Source organism: Cryptotermes secundus, unplaced genomic scaffold, assembly GCF_002891405.2.
Source record: "Cryptotermes secundus unplaced genomic scaffold, Csec_1.0 scaffold408, whole genome shotgun sequence".
Lineage (NCBI taxonomy): Eukaryota > Metazoa > Arthropoda > Insecta > Blattodea > Kalotermitidae > Cryptotermes > Cryptotermes secundus.
Window position 1 is genome coordinate 150,710 of NW_019724588.1, and position 18,238 is coordinate 168,947.

Consider the following 18,238-nt stretch of genomic DNA (forward strand, 5'->3'; position numbering starts at 1 on the left):
GACCTGCAAGAAGACCACACTTTTCTCGGGCCATTATCTCCGTAACCGTTCAACTTTGGACATAGGTGTTTTGGGTTATATCGGCATACTTTAACATAAGGAACACCCTCCCGAAGTTTGGTCCATTCCTCCTGGGACACCCTGTATATATTGTGAAGTTGCCAATCACAGTGGGCATACAGTCTAATGCATGAACTGCCTTCACCCGCTTGAACACTGAGACTGTGGGTTTGAATCCCACTTGAGGCTTGGATGTCTGTGTGCATTTATTGTGTAGGCAGCAGCCTTGAAACTGGCTGATCCCCCCATCCATGACGTCCTACCGAGTGCGTATAGGTTAAGGAACTGAAAAAGCAGCCAAGGTCCACAAAGGCTGTACAGCCATAGACAGAGACAGATTATGAAATTAAGGTCTTTCTTTGCTAGTGGATGTGCAGTTTTCTTGCACATTTTTCTTACTATCATTTCTAGTTAAACTGCATCTAAAACATCTTTGAGGTATTTTTTTATTGCTAGTGGGGTGGGACTAAGTCCCTTGTACTGCAGCCACTTCTGGCCTATTGTACCAGCCCCAGATGATGGGTGAGGGTGACTATGGAACATTTGGTGGAATGAAGATTGGCAGGGGAAACCAAAGTACTCGGAGAAAACCTGCCCCCGCGCCACTTTGTCCACCACAAATCCCATTTGACCAGACCTGAGATCGAACTCGGGCCGCCGCGGTGGGAAGCCAGCAAATAACCGCTTGAGCTACGGCATGGCCATAACTTCACTATGAGACACTGGAAGCAGATTATGTCATTACTTACTAGATTACATCTGCAACATACTATGGGCACCAAAAGCATGACAACGGAGATCCCCCAGAATATACAGAGCTGTTCTTCCATATAGGTGTCTACTCGATGTATAACACAACTCAAAAATGTTTCAGACTGAGGATATATGTTCTAACTGTATCAAATAAACACAGACCCTATAAAATGTGGGAATGAAACCTTAATGATTATAATGCATCACCAGATGCTAACTCACCTTGCTTAGTGTTCAAGTTGAGTGGCCGAGTACGCGTAATGTCAACATTTATCTGACGACGCCCGCGCATGCCACCCCGACCTACTGGTCCTCCATTTCCATTTCCATTCCCATCATCCCCTCCTGAAAAGCAAAACATGTCTCTTTAGTTCCTTATTTAATGGCCCATCAGTGTCAAGCATTCATAAAGTTACAGACAATACAATGATTAATGTATGATGAACTGGGAACAATTTTGAAGTAGGTGACTGCAGCCTAATATAGATACTATACTGACATTTATCTGGAAAGACCGAAAAATCATGGCAAATCTGCCAGGATAGCTGGTATCCTGACCAAAATTCAAACCAAGCACCTGTGAAATACAAATCTAAAGCACTACTATTAAACCAACCTCTCCAACTTGTAAAGACTACAAAACATGCTGCGAATAACATTACACTACATTAGACATTAGAATAACAAAGACTATTATTTACTCCAAACATTTTGCAAATGAACAATCTGTAATTCAAATGTGTGACAAATTGCCTTCCAGGAAATTCATAGCCAATCATAAACCACTCTGATGCTATACAGAAACTAAATTGTGTACTGCATACAATGGAAAATAATAACAAAGATTTATATTCATCTTCTTCCCTCTCAATATTCATTAGTGACATGATCCATACCTTCACATTAGTAACTATTAACCAAAAACAGCTAGTGTTCAAAAGGGACATAATATCTTCCTTCGAGAAGTCAATAGGTTTCTTAATTTCCCATCTGTTCCAGTCTGGGTCATAACTGTCAATAGCCCTACCATTGTTTGGAAGGCACAGGGGTGACATAACCTGTTCCGATTCACTGCTCTGCTATAAAAATATGTAAAAAAACAACCATCAAACACCAGAACTTCAGGTCATAGCATATGTCTCACTTGAATGCCAAGTTCGGGGGTGGGGGTATTTCTCTTTCTGTGACATCACAAATTTGACGGAGTGATTTGTCACATGCTGCAAGTCCGGATTATAGTAGTATCTCATCTCCTCCACCACAGAGAATTGTAACACTCAGAATTACTGCGTTTTCGGACTTTGTTCACTGTCTAGCATTCTATAAACTGAGCTGTTCTAAGGTTTAGCTCGCTCACGTATGATCATCATGTTTCCCTTGACGGATTCCATCCCCACTATGCAGTATCCTGACGTCAGTCACGTGGTCCCATGTACCCTCTCGTGAAGGGGAGCCTTGTACAGTGCAGTCGTGTAGACCAAGTTGACTTGGAAGGTCAGTTACTAGTCAGCAGGTTTGTTGGGGAAAATATTGGTTTCGGCTGGGTCTGTTCTAAATTCCCTTTTGGTGCTATCTGGCTGGCCGGTAAGGACTGCCCACGGTCGCAAGCCGTTGCTTGAACGCTTGCGATGCGCGTTATTAGATTTGGTTTGGTATTCTTCAGAATTAGACTTGTGTTTGTATAGCTTGAGTGTTTAACATCCTAATATGGCTAGTGTCAACACAAGTGGTGTCGACGGGAAATTGTTTTGTTCTAAATGAGCTTGTATTAGTTTCTTGGTCAAACGTGTCGTTTGTTATTTATGTATTGTTATATATTTTTTTATTAAAATTGTATTTGTTTTTATCTAAGCCAACGAACTGAGTCTAGCTTCCTCCTCCTAGCTTGGATACCCCATCTCCATCTAGGGGAGCATGGGAACCAACAATAGGGCCAGTAACGATTGTGCTGTGCCCTTCCTCTTCGTAATAATAATAATATAATAGTAATCAGTGGAGAGGAAGACGAAGGGCGCGGTGCAAAACTTGAAAACACGTTATGAAAACTGGACCTGTTTTCATCCTCAGGCAAGGGAGGCACTTACTCTGTTGAGTCCTTTAGAAAGAGCTAACCTCAATCACTACTTAGCTCTTTATAAGGGACCCAACAAACCATGTATCTCCTCCCTCACCTGAGGATGGAAAGATATCCAGTTTCTGAAACCTAAACCTAACCTCAATCACTGGTTAGCTCTTTCTAAGGGACCCAGAAGAGTAGGTGTCACCCCCTCACCTGAGGACGGAAACAGCTCCAGTTTCCGAAACACTGTGTTCTCTAGTTTTTAGAGTGCCAGACGACTGACAAAGCCCAAAACTCCAGTAATTCTGGGTGTAATACACCACCACGAGAACCTTTAGAACCTATTTAAATTGTAACAGCTGCAAAATAGAAAATGCAAGTGCTGTGTGGAACTGAAATCTTGATAAGGGGTGCCAAGTCCTGTCATCTGCCAGTCATGTCACCAGTAAATTCATGGACACGCCTGCTTCTTCTGTCTGCAGGTGACTCACACTCGAGACACCCTTGTGGTATGGACATGCTCTTCTCCGGCCTCTGTCAGAACCTTTGCGTGAGAGTTCACCTAGCCCATCGGTCAACCTAGCTTACAAAATCCTTGGGGTGTTTGGCAGGGTGGAACTGAGGGCTGTTCTGTCATTGAAACTTCCTCCTCATGTTTACACCCAAGATCTTGTCACAGGCATCAGTGTTACAATCAAATATGAGTTCTACCTCATCTTTTTTGGTATTCCTACTTGTGACAAATATGACCAGTACTGTTCCTTAACCATTAGTCATACAATCATCTACTGAGTGAAAGAGTGAAGCTGTACCTTAACCTTTAATGTCCGAATGTCACATATATATGTCGCAAGCAGCAACCAGAGTTGGCCGAATGGCACGTATATATGACGCAGGACACATGCACTCTTTGGGAGCGCTGACAGTTTGACCTTGGGTTTGAAACCAAAACAAACCTACGTGAGGTCATGTCAGTGGTTCATTCCTTAGCTCTGAACAAAGAAATTGTTTACCACGGTACTGGTTTTGATACTATTTACGTTTAGATATGACTGTTTATGACCTGGTCAGGCAAATATAGCCCAGCTTTGTGCTTGCATATGAGTGCTTCCAAGCCTTCAAGGAAGTCTGACGCATTCAAGGATTGGTTTGCAGTGGCGAATTATCAGTCAGGAAGTCAGTGTTGGATTGTCTAATATTTCTTTATCAGTTAGAAAGTCAGTGTCAGACTCTCATTTTTATTTTGCGGCTTGGAAGAGGTATAAACCCACTGAGCCAGTATTACTTTGTGAGTAAAAGGCATCTTCGCCACTGCGACTTTCAGTATGTGTCGGACTGGCACTCTTTTCAACTAGTATTATAATTACTTTACATCACTATTTTGCAAGTCTTACCAACAGGTGAGTGTGTCGCTTTGTCAATCAACATAATTTATTCGATTTTGCTAGAAACCCCCCTCCCTCAAGATGATTCTTCAATAGCACAAGCCAAATATTACGGTCAGTGGCGTTTCTCGGGGGAAGGCCAAAGTTTTCAGGGGGCCCAAAGAGTTGACTGGAGGTGAAACATTCACAACACTGGCCAACCAAAGGGAAACAAAGACGTCGTGTGTTTCGCTAAATAAGAAAAGCAAGAGTACGCTCTTCTATTGTAAAAAGTGTGATGTCGCTTTGTGTGAGGTGGACTGCTTCGAGAAGTGCCATGTGCGTCAGAGTGTATCGTAAACTGTGAAGTGACGCAGTTCAAACTCATGTACAGTCTGAACAAAATATTATTGTATACAGTGCGATTATATTTACAATATCACCAAGTCTAAAAGCTGAATATCAGTCAGTGGCGTTTCTCGGGGGAGGCCAAGGTTACCTGGGGCCCAACTGAGTTGACTGGAGGTGAAACATTCACAACACTGGCCAACCAAAGGGAAACAAAGATGTCGTGTGTTTCGCTAAATAAGAAAAGCAGGAGCACGCTCTTCTATTGTAAAAAGTGCGATGTCGCTTTGTGTGAGATGGACTGCTTCGAGAAGTGCCACGCGCGTCAGAGAGTATCGTAAACTGTGAAGCGACGCAGTTCAAACTCGTGTACAGCCTGAACAAAATATTATTGTATATATAGTGATTATATTTACAGTATCACCATGACTCAAAGTTGAAGAAAAAACAACGGGTAAGTACTTTGGAATTTCATAACATATATAATAAAGATTATATTTTGCAATAATGACAAAATAATCACAGTTAATTTTCGTTTGTAAAAATTGCTCTTTTGTGTATATGTAGAAAATGTTATTGTCTTTCAGGTTGTTTTTAGTTTGCATTTGTATGTTGCATTGAATGGAAAATATGGATTTTTTTCTGAAAGTTTGCAATGTTAAATAATTAGGGCGATTTAAATATCGGCCGCAGAGTGCTGCTGGCAATTTAAAAGTCCGTACGTTAAAGGTTAAACTGTGGTACAATACAGTGTCAGTTATGTAATGACAATACTGGCTGTGTTCTCCCAAAAAGCAGCCATTATAAGCCATTCTTATTACATCTATGAACATTCAGATAACCTGTAAAAAAAACTGTTCGTATTCTTAGAACAGAATATGTTTCACTCACCTGCTGTTTAACATGGGCCCTGACACTATTAGCCTAACAGAGTGAATCACAACCAGGTTACCAGACTACAGCATGGCACAGTTCCATGTAAAACAATTATTATTTCCTGTATTTTGAAGATTATAGAAAAGAAACACATACTTAATCTCATAATCATTCTTAAAGGAATTTAAACTACAAATATAAAAAAATGGTTATTTTAGAACTAGGAATACAGGTAAATGAATTAACAGTTAATAATCTAGTTTTAATTTGGACTTTCTAGATAAAAGCTCTAATGAAGGAAATACATTTTGCAGCATTTAACCTCAATTCAATCCAAATATGAACATGTGTATTGTAACGTGTTTACGTTACCGAAGACGCCGTAGAGATGGTTNAACATGTCACAGTATAAAGAATTTAAATGCTGACTTATAAAGGTTAGCAGTCGTAATGAGGATCATCACAAAAGCAAAACCACTTACAACTTGCGGTAACGTTACAACACAATCTCCCACCATAGTTTGGTCAAGTGTATCAAAACAGATTATCAATATTAAATTACACTAACACCTGTGAAGATAAGTTTAAGAAATTTCCAAAATAACTACTTTCAATTTCTTGTGAAGCGATGCTCTAATTGTTCAACATGGATAAAAACAGACATTTACAACACCTTACATTACAATACCAATACTACAACAAAAACAAATTCCGTGGCCTGTAGTCTGCAAGCGAACTATACCGATCAAGCGACCGCCACTTGTCGGCGAGTTACTGCCAACTTTAGCAGATAGAGGGTGTCATGTCAGCACAACAATTCCCCATGGCCATTAATGTCGGTTTTCTAGACCAGAGCCGCTATTTCCTTGAAATAGATCTTCAATTATCTTCACGGGGCTGAGTGGACCCCATTCCAGACCCAATACTTCTCAGAAAATCTGGTAGTGCCAGGAATCGACCCCAAGACCTCTGGATCTGTAGCCAGGAATTCTGGCTACTAGACCGCCGAGGCGGTCACTGCCAGTACTATATTTACGAAATACATGTTCAAGAATTTTTGTCTTCAAACTTTAAACTTTAACTGAACACAGATTAAGTCTGCAAATACTTTCAAACTACTGCAAATGCCTCTTACTCTCTAGCACTATACACCTGCACTCACCAATCGACATTTGCCTCATTTGTCCAGCCAGACCACCATCCCCTGGCTGGGGGTCCCCATGGGCACTGACACGATGAAGTGACCTTCCGCTACGCAGAGCAGGGCCAACCTGCAAAATAACAATGGACATGAACATTTCACCACCAACTCTGTAACTCTGCATGGACAGCAAAATGTCTGCACAGCCAACTCCTTACATGCATTTCCAAATCGTTCACACTGTTTGTCCTTCACACTAAGCCTGCAAACATGGTAGTACACTATTAGTGCAAAAGACAATATTAAAAGGACTAAATAAATTGCATCTCTCAAATTTACCCAAAGAAGCAAGTGTATATCAAACTTTCCATCTGCTGACAGAATTAGGGCAAGGGAAAATAATTGTAGTAATTCACCTCTGGGGTCTAGTGGTCAGAGTTCCTAGCTACAGATCCAGAGGTCCAGGTTCGATTCCCACCGCTGCCACATTTTCTGAGAAGTAGTGGGTCTGGAATGGGGTCCACTAATCCTTACGAGGATAATTGAGGAGCTATTTCAAAGAAATAGCGGCTCTGGTCTAGAAAACCGAAATGAATGGCTGTGGGAATTCGTTGCGCTGACCATGCGACACCCTCTATCCAATAAATGTGGCACTAACTTCACCAACAAGTGCCAGTTGCTCAGTTTGTATAGTTCACTTCCAGACTAAAACCAGAGACTTTGTATTTTTTTGTTTGTTTGTACTCACTCATATAATGCATTATACATTTTCAAGATGATATATACTACTCAAACTTAATCCCTGAATGGAAAAAGATATGACTTCATCCACAAACTGTTTTCAAACAGAGCATTTGATTGCATACTAGTTGAATAACAAGCAAGAACCATATATCTCCCACCTGCTGCTGCTGCTGTTGTGGTGGTCTTGCTTCCAACTGCCGAGGTCTTGCACCTTGAGGCTGCTGCTGAAACCCTGGAGGGGGGCGTGGCTGTATCTGTGGCACAGTACGCTCCTCCCCAGGGCGTATTCCAGTCTGTCCCTGCTGTTGCCCACGAGCTCTGCCACGAGCACGACCCCGTGCTCTTCCTCCAGGTTGTTGTTCTGCCATTGCAGCTACAAACAATAAAGAATTAAACTAAATACCCAATGTCTACATGGGAAATTATTTACATCTGCAAACTTCTGACCATAAGCAATAAGTTAATTGGTAGGTAATAAGAGCATCATCAATACTATGGAGGTACTGAACCTTGTCAATGGCCCATATAGGACATAATACCACAATAACAGTGCCCATTTTATAACTACTTTCTTTTTTATTTTATGTATTTAATTTGTGCTAAAACTAATTTACTGCTGCTGAAAACCTATTACTACAGATAATCAACAAACTGGGGTCGGGGAGAAGCTATTGCAACAGTACTGATGGCACTCGATCCAACTACAACTCACGAATTTTCAGTTCTCTCACATTTCTTCAGATACAAGTCAAAACTGGAAGAATGCTAACTTAAAACCCCCTTCTACCAGCATGCACTGCTTGCTGTTCTGAATTGTAAGTTCACAATTACATACTCCTAAAATATGCGTGGTTCATAAAAATACATTTGCATCACACATGAGGCAGTTACACAGACTAAGTAATGTCCAACACTTCCAACACCTGTAAAAAGATACATTTACGGTCAAACATGCCTCTCCACTTCAAACATCTGAAAAAATGCACATACACACATCTATATTTCGACAGCGGAAGAACACGCACCACACTAAAAGATAATTGCCTGCAATATCAATTTCCTTCAATGTGCACCATGATACAGAATGTCACATTTACATGTTTTAACACGTTCTTCTCTACTGCATCAAGTGAAATATATTACCACATACAAATTAATATAGTATACAAATACCAAAACTCCCACTATGCAATACTACATCTTAAAAAACATCAAAGGCGTGTAACACGTGGGAGTTGTAGAGACTCATGCCATTTTCAGAGTGCATTTTTTAACACAAACTTGTTAACAGAAAGAGAAAAATACTCTTACGAGTCATCTAACAACTTAAACACATGAGATAACCTATCTATCTTTCCTCTTAACCGTACAATAATCACAATGCCCTTACCAGTCACAAATATGGCGTTTGGTGTGCCTCCTAATCCAGCTAATACCAAAACGCTCAATCCCGCTCCAGTCCCTCCAGTCCACCAGCTCCGCTCTCCAAACAAACACAGGAACTAGAACTGATAATTGTATACACGGTATACACGATAAACGCCAAGCATCGCAGAATTGTGGAGTACGTGTCGAGCGGGTCTAGCGTGTACAGGATGTACAGTATAGCGGAGCACAGGAAGTACAATTCCTTTCTAAAAACAACTTCTCGTTGCCAATCGATCATGACGTCATTACCCTCCCGTTCTGAATTCCGGATTCTCATTGGTAAGACCACACAATATTTCTACCAGATTTCAACAGTTGAAGGAACTAAGCGGATGGACTAGTAATGCGGAATTCTGATTGGCTAAAATTGACCACCTTGAAACAAAGTGAACTGACGCCAGCGGCGTCAAAAATGCGAAAAATACAAAACATTAGAGCACAATTGTATCCTTATAGATTGCAGTACACTTGGTCGTCCACTTACGACCACAAAAAAATTGATAAATTAATAATAAATCAGGACGTGGTACTGAGGCACATCAATGCCGGGAGCCCTAGGGCACCGTCAGGCAGGTGCACGTACGATAACTATGGGAGCATCCGGCAACACAGGCCTCCCACACACGCAGGCATCCTCTCTCTCTCTCATATACACTAAGTCGCTTCCAAGCAATTGTTGCCGGTGGTATATTAATTAAAATTCTACTGAAATACAACCCATAAAATGTCTAGTAAAAGGAAAATGCCTTCATCCACAGATACGCCAGCTAAGAAGTCAAGGAAAATTGATTTAGAGTGTAAAATGAAAGTTATCCATCAGTATGGAGGCAGAAAGAAAGTGAATACGATGGCACGTGACTTGAAGTTACCACATTCCACGGTAAAGACGATACTTAAGGACAAAGAAAGAATTGGAGAAGTTGTGTTAGGTTCTGCACCTATGAAGTCTTCATTAAATGGAGAAATTGTTGTTTATGTGGATGGAAGATTTAATACAAAAAAATTACACTCATGAGCCTTCAAACAGTGCAAGCGAAGGCGAGAAGTCTGTTTCAGAGTTTAAAATCACGCGCCGGAGACGATTACGCAGAAGATTTTCAGGCTAGTACTGGGTGGTTCAAGCGTTAAAAAAAAAAAAAAAAAAAGATTTGCTTTCCATAATGTACGTGTCACAGGAGAATCAGGAAGTGCAGATGAAGATGGAACCCAAAAATTCGTTGATAGTTTCTACGCTTTAATCAAAGAATAATGTTATCCACAGGAACAAATATTCAACGTAGATGAAACCGGCTTGCAATGGAAACGCATGCCTAATAGTACGAACATACACCAAGAAGCAAAAAAGATGCCAGGATTCAAAGCTTTCAAGTATCGGTTGACTTTGTTGCTTGGTGGGAATGCCGCGGGTTTTAAGCTGAAGCTTTTTCTCATTTATCATTCAGAAAATGCTCGTGCATTTAAGCACATCAACAAGCACACACTTCCCGTTTACTACTGTTCAAACCCTAAAGCTTTGATGATTCAGGCACTGTTACTGGTTCATTAACTGCTTCATTTCCCAGGCTCGTGAATATTGTGGGTAGAGAGGTATCCTTTTCAAGATTTTATTGGTTATGGACAATGCCCCTGGCCACCCCTCTCATCTGGACGACCTCCATCAAGATGTTAGCATGGGTTTTATGCCACCTAACACAACTGCTCTCATTCAACCCATGGATCAGGGTGCAGTTTCAGCATTCAAGGCTCACTACCTCAGAACGACATTCGCACAAGCCATCGAAGCAATAGATTCTGATGCTGAATTATCTTTGTGAGACTTTTGGAAGCAGTACAACATTTTTCAATGTATCAAGAATATTTCAACCTCATGGGAATGTGTAACAAAGAAGAGTATGTCTGGAATTTGGAAAAAAGTGCCTAAAATGTTATGCGAATACATTTGAAGGCCTTGAAAAAGGACAGGAACTGGAAGTGATTATAGAAAAAATAGTTACACTTACAAAAAAATCTAAGATTACAATGTGAACTGGAAGACATAAAGGAGTTGCTAGATTTTGAGACAAAAGAACTTTCAGATGAAGAATTGATTGAATTGGAAGCACAGAAAGTGGCAGAAGAAAAAGTGAGATAGGAAGAAGAGAAAGAAAAAGAGCCAGAAAGGAAATTCACTGCAAACGGTTAATCAGATTCTTTTTCACAACTGAATAAAGCTCTCGCCAGTTTTGAAGCAATGGACCCTAATGTTCAACAATTCACAAAGGTTGAACATATCATTCAAGATGCTGTGCATTGTTATTGTGAGATATATGAAGAAGAAAAGAAACAAACTGTTCAAACAAAGCTCAGCATGTTCCCTACCTTAACCCAAGAACATGACCCTGATGGTCATTTATATTAATTTTTACATTAATTTTAGATTGTATGTTTGTGTTTACATTACAGTATGTACAGATAGCCTAGGCGTAGAAATGAAGATATGTACAGTATTTCTAAGTAAAAGATAAAAACATTACTGTATTTAAAATGAAAAATAAAAGATGATTAAAATGTAAAAGTTTTTAAAAATAAATTATAAAGATGATAAAAAGATTAGAAAGGTTAAAAAATACTATTAATAAATATATTGCCAACATATGACCAGATCGACTTATGACCTGTCGGTCAGAACGGAAGTCTGTCGTTAAGTTGACAACCAAGTGTATAAGCCTAGCTACCGCATTCATTCTAAGGATGATAAAAAGTAAAAAAAAAAAAGTAAAGCTATCCCTGTAACAGGCCGTGAAGGCCCATAGGGTTGTGAGACGTTAAGGGTCCCACATTACCTTGACAATCAGCTCAAAGATGGCGATAAGGTTGTCAGCCTTACGTGCCGGCCGCGCTTCACTCCCCAGGAGTAGGAGCAGTGAAGAGCTGTGCATTCGTCATAGCGTCACACAACTGTCTTGTAAACCAGCACATTACTGGTCACCTGTTTATTCTGTTGAAGCATAAAGGCAGGGAACTAAAAACATTCATAGTGAAGACAGAAAAAAATTAAAATAAAAGATCTTATTACTGAGAAGCAGTCATGGTAGGGGAATTGGAACCATGCTTCAAGAAAACCTAGAAACTAAATTTTGATGTGTACAGTATTTTCTCCTCTAGCAGAGGTTGTTGATATAGGGAAACTTGGTAAAGGCCTTACCAAGCAAGATCATATTATTATAGTGGGAGGGTTAGGAAGTAGCCTGAAGAGAAACTATCATTATTCAATTCAAAATGATCTCAGCTTCATTGCAAGGACATCAAACACCGGTGTGGGGTTTGCCATCCTCTCTGAGAGGTATGACAAGCCATAGATGAATTGGAGAGTTAGGAACATGAATCTATGGTTTGATCAGGCCCTGTTGAGGAGTTATGTCTCATGTTGGTGTTATGGACATCATCTATTGCAAGGGAAGATTACACTATTCATGCCCTGCACCTAAACTTTCAAGGCAAGAAGAGCCTCATGCAACTTATCTGGGATAGAATAATAATTCTTTGTAAATAATTTCATTTTTTTTTGTATTAGGAATTGGTATATTTCTTTCTTCTGCCAATTTTGATTTTTCTCTGAAAAATCCATGGGCAGTTCATATGTAATGGAAATAATGATGTTCTACTCTCAGTACATATATTCATTACTTTTATACACAATTAATAATAAACATTTATTTAATTTTAACAATGAGATTCACAAATACAAAACTAGAGTTTTCAATAATTTATATTTACCTGCAATTCTTATTAGCGTCCATTTGTCTATAATCCATCTGAATTGCAACACTTTTTATTTTACACTTCAATACACTCTCTAACACTACATGTTTCAGCCTCAAACGGCCATCTTCAGGTGTTTTTTTTTATATATATATATTCAATTAAGATTGTGTCGAAATTGTGTCAAAACTGCTACACTGTTTCATTGTTCCAATTCATTTTAAAACCACATGCTGTAGTCTCCTTTTTAATTAAAATGAGATAAAATTCTTTTACAATTTGTTACTTATTGTTTTGCTTCACTCAGGGTGTTGTAGTTTCCATAAAATATAAGATGTTTTCCTTGGCAGCTTGTTCCTCATGTTAGTTATTTTCTCCTGGTTTGTGTTTCCTCCTCAACGTGTGGTGTTGTCTTTACTAGTCTAGTTTACTAGTAAAGACAACACCACACGCTGAGGAGGAAACACAAACCAGGTGAAAATAACTAACGTGAGGAACAAGCTGCCAAGGAAAACATCTTATATTTTACAGAAATGACGACACCCTGAGTGAAGCAAAACAATAAGTAACAAATTATAAAAGAATTTTATCTCATTTTAATTAAAAAGAAGACTACAGCCTGTAGTTTTAAAATGAATTGGAACAATGAAACAGCGCAGCAGTTTCGACACAATCTTAATTGAAATAAAATAAAAAGTGTTGCAATTTAGACGGATTGTAGACAAATGGACGCTAATATGAACAATTGCAGTAGGATGCTGAAATACAGAATCATAAATACAGAATTTCCTGCAATTCACCTAACAAAATACAATAAAGGTGCATACATATCAGGTATTAAAGTTTTTAATCATCTTCCTCAAACAAAAAATGTTGGCTACTGACAAGAGAAGTTTTAAATCTGCACTGAAGACGATTTTATATCGTTCTTTTTATTCCATGAATGAATATTATCAATATAATTGGTCGTGTGTAATTTGTAATGCATTTAATTCAGTTAATTTAGGTAATTTAAATAAAATTGTATTAATTTAAGTTTTATAGTAATGTCCTTTTTAAATTATGTTTATTGATTAAAATCTTCTTTAGTTTTTTATTTTATATTGTGACGTGTTGCGCTATGCAGGACACCACTCCCCGCCCCCGGCGGCGGTGACGTGCTGAGTGGAGCCGAAGCGAGCCGAGTCCCGGCACACTGGTCGCTATGCAACGCGGGTAAACAGTGGTTGTGAGAGAGAACTCCTGACAGCGTTCCCAGAAACACCGGTAAACACAGCGCCAGACAACAATGGTGCCTATTACGTGGCTGTTTTCTGCGTTGTCCGGAACGAGGCTAGATACGGAGCAGCGAGGACTATTCATAGTCAGTTCTGAGTTCTCAAGTTCTCGAGTTACGAGTTACAAGTCAGCCAGGCAGTCAACCAGCATTTGCAGTGTAGTATTTGTGATACTGCCGATCGCAGTAAATGTCAGATTGTAATTTGTGTGATTGTAAGAGTGAATGTGAAATAAAATTCGCTATATCAAATACAGCGTGAAGTTATTTGTCGCGTATACACCCAACATGTGACAATATTATGTTAACTGATCAATGTAAGTAATTTTAATTATGTAACTCATGTAATTTAGTATATGTATCTGGACACATCTATTCTCAAAGGGACTACTTCCACATCCTAGGTTTGTTACCTGTATGGATATATGGAAAATAAAGGAAATGAATGAATGAATGTCTGGTCCCCCCCCCCCAAAGCCATGGTTCTCCAACCATAAGATCATAGCTGCCTAAAAAAGAATACATTCCTAATTACTCTGAACTTCTGCAGTTGTTACACCATAAGTGAGCACAGAACCAGTCAGTTCACTTTTTGGGGTCTAGAGGGTTAATGGTGATGCAATAAAATAAACAATGTATGGACTTCAGTGGTGGCACTAGAAGCTACGTTTTGGTGCAGCTCTGTATCTCCCTATACAATAAATTAATAATGACACTGCATGAAATTATGGTAGCATAGTGTACCATTAGAATCCTGCGTGCACTGGTTGCTGATACTTCTAAATGTTATGGTCAGAACAGCTGTTTTTGAGCAACGGCCTTCGTCACAAGATTCTGCCAGATTTGTTTCTTAAATCAGGCCATCAAGTTTTCACATCTTTGGGTTTTGCAACAGTGATTTTTTTTACAGAGCAAGGTTGTAATTCTTCCATCCAACCCCTAATCTGGAGGACTAGGTCCCTGTATTTATGTACCCCCGTCACAGAGTGTCCGAGTTATACCTACAGGTACCCGATTCCATTTTTATTGCATTCTACGACTTCCAAGGCTATGGTGGATGTATTCTAACTGGCCTCCACTTCTAACTCTGCCAGGAAGTGAACCTGTCAACAATAGCCTTTCTGCCATCAGCTGTTATCACTTTAATGAAAATTACTTAATTAGAATGGCTTAAAATCTATGTTTTGTATTTGTTTCAATATTTACTCTTAAGGTAACACTGTTAAGCATAACTGGATTGTATGCATACCCCTAGAATGAAAATATTTCACAGTGAAAGCAGTTTTATATACTTCATTGCAGAAATCAAAGCAAAACCTAGAGCCATATCCTGCATATAATTTTCATTACAACCCAATGCAGCCCTTCCATTATTCATGTCTTCAGAATCCATGGGAAATATTTTGATGAGACAGGTGACAGTATTATTATACAAATCAAAATGTTTTCAGAAACATTATTCAAACTTGTCAAGCATTTATCACCATCCACTGATGTGTTAAGTGAATAGAAATAAACACTAAAATGTGTACGTTCGTCTAAGGGTGGAAACAAGAGTGCCAATTCTGACTGCTGACCTAAGCCAATTACTTTGTAGTATGTGAAGGTCACTTGATACAGCTGTGGGTAATCTATGGCTGTAGGTAGCTCTCAATAATAATGAGTCCAATTTAGGTAACACAGGATATGCTGATGTAAGTTGCGGAAATCAGCATAACTTTGGGAAATTCTTAGCAACTCAGAGAATAGCTTGATTTTGGGTGATGACTTAACTGGCAGCAAAGATACATAAAGTAAGATTATAACATGGTAACTTATATTATGCATGGCAGATTCATACTGGTTAATTTGGTTGTTGGGTTATGTCAAGTATGGTTTAATTTTCATCAATTTGAGGTACTGAGACTAGGATATGGATTGACTGCTTCGGAATTATTAATTCTGTTAGTATAAATAAGTTTTTTACAGTCTCATGTGCAACACTATGTTCTATAAAATTTATTAAAATTTATACACTTCAAAAGATTATCACTACATGTTTTGACCAATGTGGTCATCGTGTGTTAAAATTATTGGGCGAGGAAACTGCTGTCTTCTGTTGATAATATATGTTCCCTTCATGCACATGTGTGTTTGATTTGGTGGGTTGAATTCTCTCCTGCTGTGTGTTGTGCCATCTCCTTTTTGAATGCTTTCTATTGTTGCATTATCTTCAGAGAAGTCTCAAAGTGATGGCCCTCTCTCTGTCTTCAAGCATGCCTCACATCATGAGAGTATGTGTCTAGGAAAATTCTGAAGTTGCTGCATGGGAACAGTGGAAATTTCATGCATCGTATTTTCATAAAGTTTTCCAAAATGTGTGGATTCTTCACATACCCCTTAAATAAAATTAAGGAAGACTTAAACTGGGTGACTTCAGAGGCCACAATCCTCAACTTATAACTCATTTGCCAGACACTCTCAAGAGCATTTATGGACTTGTTTGCAGTGTGTGCTGTTGCACTATCTTTCACAGAATGCTCAAACAACTTTTCTTTCATAAGTCAACTGAGCCAAGAAGGGTGAGAGATTAGTTCCTACATAACATATTATTCTGTCCACAAACATGAGCCCAGTTATCCCCCATGCACTAACTGCAAACCAAACCCAGACTTTTAAATCACAATGGTACCTCTTCATGAATAGCATGAATATTTTGTGTGCTCCAATATTTATTTTGTTTTTATGCAACAACTTAAATTGAATCTCACATTGTCAGAACAAACATAAGTTCTAGGTAAAGAAGTCCACTGAATAACAATTCATAAAATGATATGCAGCTCTGAATTCTTCATTTACAATCTGGAGGCAAAATGTTGCAGCTTTGTTACGGCCATAACTTAAATGACTTTGTACCAACGTAAGCTGTACATTTTACCAATCCACTGCAGAGCCAAAAAATTTTACAAATTCTTGTGACTTGCTTCTAATTGAAGTTTCCCTTCAGTCAGTACATGTCTTTTTGCACTTTCATCCAGCAGCAATCCCATACAATGTAATTTTGTTACAATATTGTGAATCATTAGTCTATGTAACACTACTGTCAGGATGCTTCCTACAAAACTTTCTATGGCATTTTCTCCAAGATCAATGCTATATAAAGGTATCATATGCGAATACTTTCTGCTCACAACTATATTGTGACATGATGAATGAAAAATCTTCTGCAGCAACAGAGAAATTGGACTGTTGGACGTGGTGTCCTCTATACAGTTTGTGCCAAGGCTATACAACTAGGGCTGGGTAAGTTGGAGGGAATGATCCTGTGTGAAGACAGGGTCAAATACCTCCACTGTAGCCCTGCTAGTCATAAGAAGCGATGAAACTGGGGAATCCAAATTTGATTCCTGTCCAGGGCAGATATCTAGAATTTTTTTATCTCTTGTTCTACATGCTGTAATGGTAGGGACAACAGAACTGTGTGGTACACAGTAAGGTTGGATATTCCTTTGGGAGGCTCTGACAAATAGACCAGGATTACTGGGTTTTTGGACTTCAAGCATCCTCTGGTATTTTTAAAAAATAAAAACACATTTCAGAAACTGGATCTGTCTCTCCATCGTCAAATGAGGGGGAAACACCTACTCTGTTGGGTACCACAGGAAGTCTGTCTTGGAATAAAGCATCCATCTGGGGCTTAAGACCATTGCAAATATGAAATAAAAATTGTAATAAAGCATGCAGACCTGAAACTAAGATACAAAGGAAGGTGAAAATTTTATGCAACAAACCGAGTCCATTGTCCAAAATGCCTATGAAGAAGGGCATAGGGTAGGCTGGGGAAGTTAAGATTTTGGAAATTGAAAGTAACAGCAGGTATAGGAAATATATGGAATCAGCCCATATGGCATGCTTAACCAATCCGATTAGCCAACCCAGTTTGGACATTTCTCTCATCTGGATCCCCCTTATCAGTAACGAGGTTGCCAATTCACAGGGAAGATCAGTATCATGTGACATCTGTCATGGGTTTCAACTAGATTTTAGATCCAAGTGTTCAGTTTTTACTACACAGTAGGCACTACTGGTAACCACAAAATGGTTTCACAAACTTGTACATTTAATCCTATGCATTGGTTTTCAGGGACTTGGTTTGTTGCGTAAAACTGTCACCTTCATTTCTATCTTAGTTTCAGGTCTGTGCATGCTTTATCACAATTTTATATTGCATATTTTCCTTTTATCTCCCTTCAACAAAGAGTGGTCTCAAGTATTTATGCTTGTATAGCGGTAGTTATACTGACATGGGTTGTCCAGTGATTAAGTTTACCTCTTTCTATGGAACTCAACAGAGTAGGTATCTGCTCCCTCGTCTGAAAATGGAAAGCCCAAAAACCTAGTAATTCTGAGTGTCATACATTATCATCAGAACCCTTTGGAAATTAATCAGGATTCACTGACACCCAAAA

General features: G+C 39.1%; 1 protein-coding gene across 2 annotated transcripts in view; it reads right to left on the bottom strand.

The window, feature by feature from the left end:
• Nucleotides 1-9,030, bottom strand: part of LOC111862336 (piwi-like protein Siwi) — a 63,181-nt gene extending 54,151 nt beyond the window's left edge. The window contains exons 1-4 of one of the 2 annotated variants that reach the window (XM_023847636.2): nucleotides 8,736-9,030; nucleotides 7,504-7,718; nucleotides 6,623-6,734; nucleotides 1,036-1,158 (exon numbers count right to left, since the gene is read on the bottom strand). In XM_023847636.2, the coding sequence (XP_023703404.1) occupies nucleotides 1,036-1,158; nucleotides 6,623-6,734; nucleotides 7,504-7,713 (445 nt within the window). In that variant the 5' untranslated portion in view covers nucleotides 7,714-7,718; nucleotides 8,736-9,030. The remainder of the gene's footprint in view (nucleotides 1-1,035; nucleotides 1,159-6,622; nucleotides 6,735-7,503; nucleotides 7,719-8,735) is intronic. The other variant, XM_023847637.2, reaches the window with a different exon arrangement.
• Between the last annotated feature and the right edge of the window lie 9,208 nt (nucleotides 9,031-18,238).